At 38.1% G+C, this 12,085-nt stretch overlaps 1 protein-coding gene across 1 annotated transcript; it reads right to left on the bottom strand.

The window, feature by feature from the left end:
• Window positions 1-837: 837 nt before the first annotated feature.
• On the bottom strand, window positions 838-2,660 carry LOC109210440 (uncharacterized abhydrolase domain-containing protein DDB_G0269086-like). The gene is made up of 5 exons (XM_019373857.1): window positions 2,501-2,660; window positions 1,807-2,426; window positions 1,537-1,707; window positions 1,397-1,467; window positions 838-1,282 (listed from the first exon to the last, which is right to left on the bottom strand). Exons 1-5 carry the CDS (start codon window positions 2,658-2,660, stop codon window positions 838-840), a joined length of 1,467 nt encoding a protein of 488 aa, XP_019229402.1.
• Between the last annotated feature and the right edge of the window lie 9,425 nt (window positions 2,661-12,085).

Here is a 12,085-nt window from a genome sequence, read left to right as displayed (position 1 = left end):
ACAAGTCCAAGAGACACACCCGAAGGCTACGGCCAAATTGAAGGCTACGACTATATTAAAGACTACGGTAATATAAAAGGCTACGGACGAAAGAATGCGGCTCGGAGATGTTCGACTTCCGCCATAAATTAAAGGCCTTCAATTACTTTGAAAAAATCGGTTAAATCAGGCTACCTCGGCAAAAGCAAAAGGGCTTCGATAAATTCAGCCCCCGAATAAATAAAGGCTTCGATAACATCAGCCTTCGTAATAACCTCAAGAGGTATTCGATTATGTCTACACAAATAAACTATTAATAAGGTTCTGATCCATCAAACCTTCGAAAAATCCAATGGGTACAAAAAACAAATGCTAAGGCATAATGAAATTTTCACTTAAGTCTTTTGGCCAAAAAGAGGGAAAAATTATATAGCCACTCTAGAGGCCGAATCGGCCCAACTTAAAGAGCCTAAGGGCCAACTTAAAGAGCCTAAGGACCGATATATATAAGAGCCTAAGGGCCAACTTCGAAAGGCTTAAAGGCCAAAACATATAGTTCGAGACCCTGCTCTCACTCAACTCGGACTCAAGAGTCCCGATATCCCAAGCTCGCATCGAATCAATTTAAACTTAGCTCGAGGATTACTACATTTATCAATAAAAACCCAAGGGTTTATTATGTTCCGAATCCAAACCAATACTCGGACCAATCATTCGAGTTATACAATCAAACAAAAGGAAATTCAACACAAGTTGAGGATAGAGAAAACAGATTCTTTATATTCACAATGGATGTTTTACAAAGGTATATTTACAACGCCCACGAGGGGTCTTTACACAAAAAAAAGAGTACCTAATCTATTTTGGGGTTACGTCCCCGGAAGCAGCTTCCTCGGGAACCGCACCCTCGGAGGCCCTATTTTCGAGAGCCTCCTCCTCCTCGGTAACACCTTCCTCACCTTCCCCGCACTCAGAGCCACTCACAACATCTATGTCATCTGAAGAGACGAGAAACCTGGCATCGGTTTCCTGCACCTTTGCTTCGGCTATCTCCTCAGTGAGGTCAAACCCTTGGGCGTGGATTTCTTCAAGAGTCTCCCTCCGGGCTTGCCACTTGGCCAAATCATTGCTCCGTCTTTCCCGATCAGAGGCCTCCCTCAGCTCCGCTTCAATAGCTGCGACATCTCTTAAGTACACGGCAATGGCCTTATCAGCCGTGGCCCTCGTCTTCTCAACTTCAGCCTTAGCTCTCGCAGCTTCAGCCTGTGCTCCAGCAAGCTCCGCCTCTAACTCCTCGATTTTCCTGGCTTGGGCCAAACCTTTCGCTTTAATACCTCAGAGTTGAGTTTCGGCTGAGGTCAGTTGGACTGTAACAGCTTCCTTATCGGCAGCGTGCTGATCCATGTTCTTTTTCCACCTATGGCAATCAGCCTTAACTTGATCAACTTCGCCCCGGAGCTGCCCAATCATCTCCAACTTTTGCTGCAACTAAGATAGAGAAGTGTTAGCCTCCGGAGTAGGGCCAGGAAGACCATACCCTGTTAATATCACAGTTACCTGCTCATCTAACTCGGCCTCGTTTTTCTGAGCTTTGGCCAATTCAGCCCGGAAGTCCCTAAGCTCTTCTTCCTTTTGGTTACAGAGGAGCCTCAGGGCCTCCTCTTCGCCACAAACTTTCCTAAGCTCGGCCTCACATTGGCTCAGCTCGGCACTAAATTTGACGATGGCCTACACATGAAGTGAAAATATGTCAGTCAAAGGAAAGGAAAGAAAGAAAAAATTACAGCGACGAAAGTTAACATTTACCTGAGAAAGGAGACGTTAAGCCTCTTTGAAGATGGTGGATCCATCATTAAGGTCGCTGGTATCCTCAATCCCAGCATAGCAACCATGAAAGGGATCTTCCCCGAGGACCTTGCTCGGATCGGGCATACGCAGAGCGTTAGAATCTTCGATTGCCTCCTCAGAATAAGATGGTAGAGAAAGGGAGTGACCCGTTGTCATGGCCCCGAGCTCTTCACTCGGGGCGTTCTGATTGGATTCGAGGGTTCCCTCACTCTCCCCTTCGGGTATATTTATCGAAGGCAGAGGAACGATCTCAATCTCCGGGAGCACGGGGGCCTTGCCTAAATCTTTCTTAGGGGTTCCCTCACCACGGGGTGTGATCTCTAGTTCGGAGGGTTTGGCGGCCTCGATTGGTTTCCCAGTTCGGGGTACAATCGTTGATTCTCCACCGTCGTTCTCTTCAACCTCCGGGTATTGGATGGCCGAATCCGGGTCCACACGAGTGAGTTTTTTCCTCGATTTCCGAGCAGGCGCCACCTCGTCTTGGGATTCTTCGGGCTTCGAAGCCCTCTTTCTTTTATTGTCCTTCCCTGATTTTGAAATCGAGGGCGCACTCATTTCCTCGGGCGGAGCCGGCCTCATTTCGGACACATCTCCGATACCTGCACAAGTAAACGTGAATAAGTTGATGCCACCAGCTAATGAAAAATATCTGAAACTTTGGAGGAGAATTTACCATGATGTTTGGCCTCCCACTTTCCCCTCGATAATTCACGCCATTTACGCTCATCGTAGGAGGAGATGGCAGCTAATTTTCGGACCCAATCCTCGAGGTCGGGGACCGCATGAGGTGCCCAGGCAGTGGCTACAAATAGGGTAAAGGCATTGTGAGACATGAAAGTTGGATATGAATAATACTGGCTAGAAGAGCTCCACTTACGATTAAAGTTCCATCACTCCGGGAACGGCATTTTATCCTTGCGGATGACGTCCGAAGTCCTTACTCTGATGAACCGGCTCATCCAGCCTCGATCTTTGGTTTCGTCATTGCTGGAAAAGAAGGCTTTCGTTTTTCGATGTTGCAGCTTGATAAGCCCTCGAAATAGTTGGGGCCGATACAATCGAATCAGGTGGTTGAGGGTGAATTCCAACCCCTCGGCCTTCTCGAAAAAGTAGCGCAGCATGATCACGATGCGCCAAGAGGAGGGGTGAATCTGGCCGAGGTGACTTCGTATGTTTTGCAGAAGTCGATCACCACCAGATCTAGGGGACCCAGTATGAAGGGGTAAGTGTAAATACTTATAAAACCCTCCACGTGGGTAGTAATGCTTTCCTCGGGGCTCGGGATCTGAACCAAGACCTCGTCTCCCCAGCCGCAGTCTCTCTTCATGGGCTTCGAGGTTCTTCTCCGATATCAGACTAATATATCTAGATGCATGCTCGCATCGGCCCGGGACGTCGGGGGATTTTCAATACCAAAGTCTTTTTTAATTACGCAAGGGCCGGGGGTGATCTCTTCAAGAGTCGGCGGTACCACCGGTTTAGCCGGCTGAGAGGTAGATGATGTCGACGCTTTATTTTTTTTGGGGACCGTTTTGGAAGTTTTAGCCATGATTTCAAGCTAAAGGATACAGACTGTGTCGGAATGTAGTGTTTTTTACAAGAACCTGGCGTTTTACGGCACTTAAAGAGGCGGTGGAAACAGACGATTAGAGAAAGAGATGAAGAAGGAAAAGATGTAATGAAAGAGTAAAGTTCTTTACTCAAAGGAATAGCCTCATATTTATAGAAGGACAACGACGGTTCGGCGATGCTAGTGGCCGACCAGTACTGGCGTGCATTCAATGTTTTGGGGAAGTGGACTGACGGAACGTTTCAGTCATTTTGAGCGCCTACGTCACGGAAATGATGTCATCATTAAAGACTCCGAGAAAGCGAGGATCATATCATTTCTTATCATCTTACTCTAAGTAACGTGGGGAGTATCTGTATACGGTTGAGATCGTACGCCTTCGATCTATATGCTCGAGGACTCATCCAAAGTCCGAGCTCAAGCAAGATCGAGTTCGAGCTCGATGGACCAGATCCGAGTTCGAAGACAGAGCACAACATCTACCGGGGTCGAGTATGCTCGACTCCGGAATAGTACCGTTATGGACTTGTAACAGAATGGGCTAGATTCCTGCCACGTCCCCAAGATCGTGGCGCAAATCCCGGAATATGATTGTACTATTCCGTACTAGGCGGTTAGACAGCTGTATCAAGAATATTCCCTAGTATAAATATAAATATTCCATATTTAGGGTTCCCCTATTATATAAAGGGGACCCCTAATCATTTGTAACATCATCCAATCATTGAGAAAAGAATATACTCTCTGCTTTTACCTACTGTACATCAGAATTGTCTTTTAGCTCTACTGCTCTTACTTTACTTTTCTTGTCTCATTATTCTTACTGTTCTTACCACCTCGAGGTCACTAAGCTCGAGGTCACTGCTGCTGAGTTACATTGGTTTGGTTCACTTATTTCTTTCATTTCTACTTCATATTTCTTGATCATTAATTGTATTGAATTTAATCACGTATCTTTAAAACCGCAAATCAAATTTAATTGTTACTCGTATTTTCGAGGTAAACAAATTTCTTTTAATCGCAACTCTAGTTCGTAGAATTAATTAAACAAAAATCACTTTGAACTTGTTCTTGACTTGATAAAGTAGAAATTGTTTGATTTAGTTGATAGTAATTGATTACAAGTCCTCGTGGGAACAATGCTCTATTTACTCTTTATTACTTGATTGACCGCGTATACTTGCGTGTGCGATTTAGGGCAACATAATACAAAAGAGAATTAATGTTAATACTGTAGCATCTTTCCCTCTTTGGAATGTACAATGTAGGTGGACTCTTTCATTAGCATAAAAGAACTATAAAGAAAACTGTCTCAAACTAGGGACGGCATGCCAAACTGTCCTGTCAAAAAGGAAAATAGAAAATAGAAAATAGAAAATAATAAAAGTACGTAGATGAGATAGTGTTAGACGAATCTCTCAATGACAGCCTCATTTGTTCCGAGTTATTTTGGTTGTTATAATGAAGTGTTATTATAGAGAATATATATTATAACATAGCATAAAAATTAATTCCATAAAAAACTAGATTTATAGTGAATGATTGTTATATATCGATACTATAATAGAGATGTCTGGCTGCATATAGCTTCAGTTTTGCCATATATTTTGGCTATTTTTAAAAAAAAAAAAAACATAATTTGTTCGTGGAATTTGATCAGTTTCTGGAAAAAGAAAATTAAAAATTGTTTTTCAAGTTCCCAAAAATTAATTTATGCAAGTTTTTGGGTGAAAATTATTTTTCCACTCATAAAACTGTAAAAACTCTTTTTTCAAGTCCCGACCCAAACTATGTTCAAACACTAGCATAGTTTCTGGTTCAGAAAACTGTAATCTTGATCAAATGTTCCTACACGAGAAGACAAAAGAAAGCCGATAGATGTTTTGGAAGAATAAGCTAGAATTCATCTTAATTATTATGTGCTTAATTTAATTTATTTCAAGTATGCATTAAATGAATTTCTCGAGAATAATTATGAAAAAGTCACGCAGGCACATATAATTAACCTTATTGAAACAAATTAAAGCTAATGATAGCTAGAACAAATGTCACTTCATAAAAATTAGATAAACTTACAAAGATTGATGCACATACACACAAACTTACTAGATGACAAAACACGAAGAAGGGTATAATAAGATCGGAAATTAACCAAAAATCCTATTGAGTTTTGTCCAACTAAAACTTGTATCAATCAAAGACGGGATCTTGAAAATGATGGATTAATCTGAACCTGGAATCCCACTGGTGCAGATAGTAACAGCAAGTGATGATTTTTCATGTTGAATCGAATTTACGAGAAGTGTCAGGATGATTTGCTTATTGTTGGATGTCATAATCTATAATAGGATATGGCCAACAACCAATGAAATGAGTGAAAAGTGCAGTAACAGATCAACGTTCAAGACTAACAAAGACAAAACTAAGATGATTTTTAAAAAAAAAATATTTAAGCCTTGATCGATAGAATTATCTGATATTTTTATACTAGTCGAAGGCAGTAGATATCTGATAGAATATACAAATTGATTTGAATACTACCGTTATTAGAAAAAAGAAGAAGATAATCCACAATTTGATTTCTGTTGGTGCATGCTTAAAAAGAGAGAAGAGCTCCACCACTATTTTTAGCTAAAAAGCAAAAAACTAGAGATGTCTGCATCAACCACCACTTCTTGTTGAGATAAAACCTTGTTTCTTTTCCTTTTGGCATCGACAAGTTTAGTCAAATATAACTGCTTAAAAAGAAAATCAGCAAATCTTCATGATCTCAGCTTTAGACTTGAATTGATTGGTGTCTTCTTAGATCATTAATTATGGAAGGCACTGAGACATGTCTCAGTTACTAAACCATCAATTCTTGAAGTGAAAAACTAGCTAGAAAATCAATTCAATCTTCTGGAAAAAGAAAACAGCAGAAACATTGGAATTCCATTTAAACTTGAAAAACAGAATTTTCCTAGTGTATACGGGTGAAACCGAGTCTAACACACATTCCGATTTCTCGGTGGGTTAAACGAAGCAAGGGTATGAATACATAGGATCGAAATCGAAGCGACGAGCTCCAAGACCTCGAAAAACATGGCAAACGGTTGGACACAACTAACAAATGGCCGTGATATCCGCACCCAACTGGATATCACAGCGCAGATCTCGCCCTATATTGGTAACAATATCATTAAGTAACGAGAAAGGAGGATTTTCACCTTTTTTAGAAATGGAGATGAAACTCTCTTACTAAATAAACGGGAAGCCTTTATTTCAATTTAAAAAAAAACACTGTAACACGCATATCAAGACAACACAAACTCATTTCTCTTCTTTCCAGCTATTGCGGAAAGCAATTGCAAAGTCTTTATTTTACTTTTGTTTGTTGTTCTTGACTGGCTCCGAATCAAGGATCCAACCGAGGGCAGAAACTATTGCCCAATTCAAGTTCAAGCTAGGCCATAACGCTACGACTAGTTTGATTATTCATTGCGTCTTTAACTCATTTATCTAACTTTCTTGATTATTTGTGTTAAATCAGTCCATATATCCTTAAAACCGCGTATAAATTCAATTGTTATCCGTTTTAAGGGTAAACACCTAGGTTTTCCCTATCACCAAAAGAATATTCACTAACAAACCCCAGCTGCCACCAAAAACTCCTAAAAACCAGGTGTATAAGGAAAAGCAGAGAGATTTGAGATGAATCAATGAAAAGAAAAAAAACATAGAAAAGCTGCACAAATTTGCAAAGCATTTCACTATCCAACAGCCCAAGGTACACAAATACGCAAATAATAAAACAAGGAATCTTTGTAAATTATCAATCCATTATCAATTGATCCAATTAATATGAATCACCATCATGAAAGGAAAAAACAATTACCTCAATAGATACCCATGTATGATTAGCTCCATACATAGAATACACCAATAAAAAAATCTAGAGAGAGATAGAGGGAGTGGTAGGGGTGACAGATAGAGCAGTGAGCACACATAGCTTCAAGCATATATATATCATATGCAAGAAAACACCATGTGTGCTCACTCTCTTCTGTCACCTCCTTTGGCGAGCCCTAGGTTCGCTCCTGAGTACTAATAAAACCATATGTTCATAAACACAGATGCGCATATACATAAAACAGAAAAAAATGTACAGAAAGAGAGTGGGGTGGTGGGTGACAGATAGAGCAGTGAGCACACATAGCTTCAAGCATATCATATGCAAGAAAATATCATGTGTGCTCACTCTCTTCTGTCACCTCCCTTGGCGACACTCTCTTCTGTCACCTCCCTTGACGAGAAGGGAGAAGGGTATTCGAATAAACCCCTTCACCCCCTAGGTCCGCTCCCAAGTACCATACAAATAATACCATATGTTCATGAACACAGATGCGTGCATACATAGAACAGAAAAATATCTAGAGAGAGAGAGAGTGTGATGGGGGTGACAGATAGAGCAGTGAGCACGCATAGCTTCAAATCATATGCAAGAAAATACCATGTGTGCTCACTCTCTCCTCCCTTTATTTACCCCTTTATGTCGTTAACCTAGATTTTAGTTGGGATGCAATTCACTCCAGCCGACAGAAGAAATAAGAAACCCTAGATCTGAAACAATAGCAACTACTGTTTCAGAATAATGATTTTGATTTATGATTTGATGTGTGAGGAATGATGGGGAGTTTTATGGCCTTTATATAGGAAGAGAACTGGACAGTTGCATCACGTAAGGAATAAATGTGTGTGTATCTTTTTCCTTATGCTTTTATCCCCCAACCACTCATGTGGTATCTTGATAAAGTAGTCTATCGCCAAATATTATTTTGGAACTTCGCAGATCACACACATAAAAGGAATTATATTTATATATCGCATCAACCCATAACTGTATGATATGCATTTTCCATTAAAATAAAAAATATCTGAGAGAGAAAGAGGGGCAAGATACAAGCAATTGAACTATTTAACGAACTTACCACAGACCTCCATAAATTCAATTTACTCTTACCATGCTTCTTGTAATACTAAATACTCCCTCTGTGCCAATTTTTAATTAATAGTTAATTTGAAAATATTCATTTAGTTTGAAAATTCGATAAATTGAGATTGAGAGAACATCTTTTATCTTTCCATGAGCAACAACAATAACAATGAAAATTCAGTATGATTTTATAAGTGGAATATGAGGAAAGATAGTATATACGCAAATCCTACCCCTAATTTTATGAAAGCAAAAAATCTATTTCCGAAAGACTATCGACTCATACCTGTCCATGAACACCTTTAGTTTATCTCCTTTTTCATTTTGTTGGCCTAATATGGACAGAAGAGGCTGCTCAGTTCATGACAAGAGTATTACATGCACAGGCTGACCTTCTGGAATGGATAATTTCCCGTAAGTAGTTGTGAAAGCTGACGTTTTACCATTTATTTAGATGGCTTTATATTCTTTTAGTGAAGAAAGGATATTGACGTGTACAAATTATTGCTCTAAGGAGTAAACAAATGCTTTAATTTAGAAGAATATCTGTTGTTGATTTACTTTCATTTTGGTGGTCCAAGCACACATATCCACCGAAAGAAAGGTTACAATGCATCTTGAAATGAGTGAATGGGAGAATCCTGATTGATGCAATTTGTCTAACACCTTATAACAACTAGGCGCTAGTGGATGTACCAGGGCGGCTCTAACAGATCTCATGGTCTTAGGCGAAAACCATATTAAGAGCCCCTAAATTTATTTTATAAAATTTGCAAACCAACAAAAAAAAATCTTTCTAAACAACAAATTAATCATTTAAAACAAAAAAAACAAATTTCAAAAAAAAAAATTAGGAAGAAGAGCACAAAGAATAAAGTGATGGATTAGCGAATGTTGAGGTCCGAAACTCAAAATGAAAATTTTGATTTGGCTATCATCACAAACAAGAAAAAGAAATCAACATATATAACATAATAATTTAAGTATGGAGCATTGACAGCTTCAAAAATATTTATACCTTCTGATCAACCTAAACGGTAATTGTAGTTCATTTTATTAAGCAGCACTCATTGGTGAATATCTAAAATAAATTATAAATGACCTAATATAATGTGTTGAATTACACTAAATGAAAATCGGTGCACGAATCCTTTTGTGTTCATGCAATTTCAGAGAAAACTTAAAAAAAAAATTCATTATGTTGTCGATGTATACAATTTAATTCCTATATAAATAGGATAAAATTAAAGTTGAAGAGTAAATCAAGTATACTAATTAATAAATGGAGAAAATTATAATAATTTATGAACTAATTGGTATAAAATAACCTCAATCAATTAACAAAAAAATATATATTGTAATGCTTTTATTAATAATAATTTTCTTATATAAATTATACATAATATAACAACAACAACAACATACCCAGTATCATCGCACACTATGGGATCTGGGGAGGGTAGAGTATGCGCAGACCTTACCCCTACCCTGTGAAGATAGAGATGTTGTTACCAATAGACCCTCAGCTCAGGAAAGCTTAAGCACCACATTAATGAAAATATAGACAAGAAGGGACAGTATCAAAAAGCCATATAAAAGTAGAATAAAAAAAAAACAAGATAGTAAGGTGATCAGCAATGAAAGAAAACAACGGTTAGTCATAAAAACCTACTACCAACAGAAAGCGAGACTGTGCGCCAATACTACCGTTATGAACACTCTAGACTACCTACCTACTACCATAATCCTGGACCTCCATACCTTCCTATCAAAAGTTCATGTCCTCGGCCAGCTGAAGCTACGTCATGTCTAGCCTAATCACTTCTCCCCACCTCTTCTTTGGCCTACCTCTACCTCTCCGTAGGCCCTCCAATGTCAACCCCTCACCGGGACGTCTGTGCTCCTCCTCCTCACATGACTAAACTACCTAAGCCGCGCTTCCCGCATCTTGTCATCAATAGGGGCCACACCCACCTTATCGAAAATAACCTCATTTCTGACTATCTAACTTGGTGTTCCCGCACATCCATCTCAACATTCTCAATCTCTGCTACCTTCATCTTCTAAATACGAGCGATCTTGACTGGCCAACACTCAGTCTCATACAACATTGTTGATCTGACCACCACTTTGTAGAACTTCTCCTTAATAATAATAATAATAATAATAATAATAATAATAATAATAATAATAGCATAAAGTAAATTTGGGGCCTTCAAATTTTGGGGCCTAAGGCAATGGCCTCACTGACCTAGCCTTAGAGCCGCCCCTGCAATGTACCTTCTTATTTCACGACAACGCACTTTGCATGGAAGTGGTTAATGATCTCAATATCTTGATAGTCTGATTAGTATATATAAGATCCATTTACTTTGTTGTTTAGAGTTCAAGAAAACTATAAACTAGAAAGTGTATTTTAATTTTTTGAAAAATTATAGTAAAGCAGTGAATGTACGTAGATTGAGATGCCGAGCCGTGCCCTTATCACCTGATCCGAGCCAGTCTTTTAGTGGGTGATTTTGGGCTAACCTAACCCATTTGACATCCGTATATAAATTAAGAGGCCATAAATTTATTTTATAAAATTTGTATACTAACAAAAAAAAAAGTCTTTCTAAATAATAAATTAATCATTTAAAATAAAAAAAACAAATTTCAAAAAAATAAATTAGGAAGAAGAGCACAAAGAATAAAGTGGTGGATTAGTGAATGTTTAGCTCCGGAACTCAAAGTGAAAATTTTTATTTGGCTATTATCACAAACAAGAAAAAGAAATCAAAGTGCATACCGTGATAATTTAACTATTGAACATTGAGAGCTTCAAAAATATTTATACCTTCTGATCAACTTAAACGATAATTGTAGTTCATTTTATTAAGTAGCACTCATTTGTGAACATCTAAAATAAATTATAAATGATCTAATATAATATGTTGAATTACACTAAATGAAAATCGGTGCATGAATACTTTTGTGTTCATGCAGTTTCAGAAAAAATTTATAAAAGAAATTCATTATGTTGTCGATATATACAACTTAATTCCTATATAAAAAGGATAAAATTAAAGTTGAAAAGTAAACCAAATATACTAATTAATGAAGGGAGAAAGTATCACAATTTATGAACTATTTAATATAAAATAACCTCAATCAGATAACAAAAAAATATATATTGTAACGCTTTTATTTATAATAATTTTCTTATATAAATTATATATTATGTAATAATAATAATAATAATAATAATAATAATAATATTAATAATCTAAAGTAAATTTGGGGCCTTCAAAGTTTGGGGCCTAAGGCAATGGCCTCACTGGCCTAGCCTTAAAGCCGCCCCTGCGATGTACCTTCTTATTTCACGATAACGCACTTTGCATGGAAGTGGTTAGTGATCTCAAAATCTTGATAGTCTGATATATATAAGATCCATTTACTTTGTTGTTTAGAGTTCAAGAAAACAATTACATAGAAAGTATATTTTGATTTTTTGAAAAATTATAGTAAAGCAATGAATGTAGATTGAGATGCCGAGCCGTGGGGGCGGAAAAAGGAAAGAGAGGGATAGGGTTTCTCTCGCTTTTGGCATAGGGGCCCCCCAGTGGGAGGCTCGCACATTCGCACATCTCCGCTCTTTTTCTCTTTCAAACTAGGCTCTTTTTCTTCTTGACTTGCGGGTTCTTTTGCTTCTTGAATTCGATTCTTTATTTTTTATT

The sequence above is a fragment of the Nicotiana attenuata genome, unplaced genomic scaffold, assembly GCF_001879085.1.
Source record: "Nicotiana attenuata strain UT unplaced genomic scaffold, NIATTr2, whole genome shotgun sequence".
NCBI classification, from domain to species: Eukaryota; Viridiplantae; Streptophyta; class Magnoliopsida; order Solanales; family Solanaceae; genus Nicotiana; species Nicotiana attenuata.
This window is presented reverse-complemented; position numbering and strand designations above follow the sequence as displayed.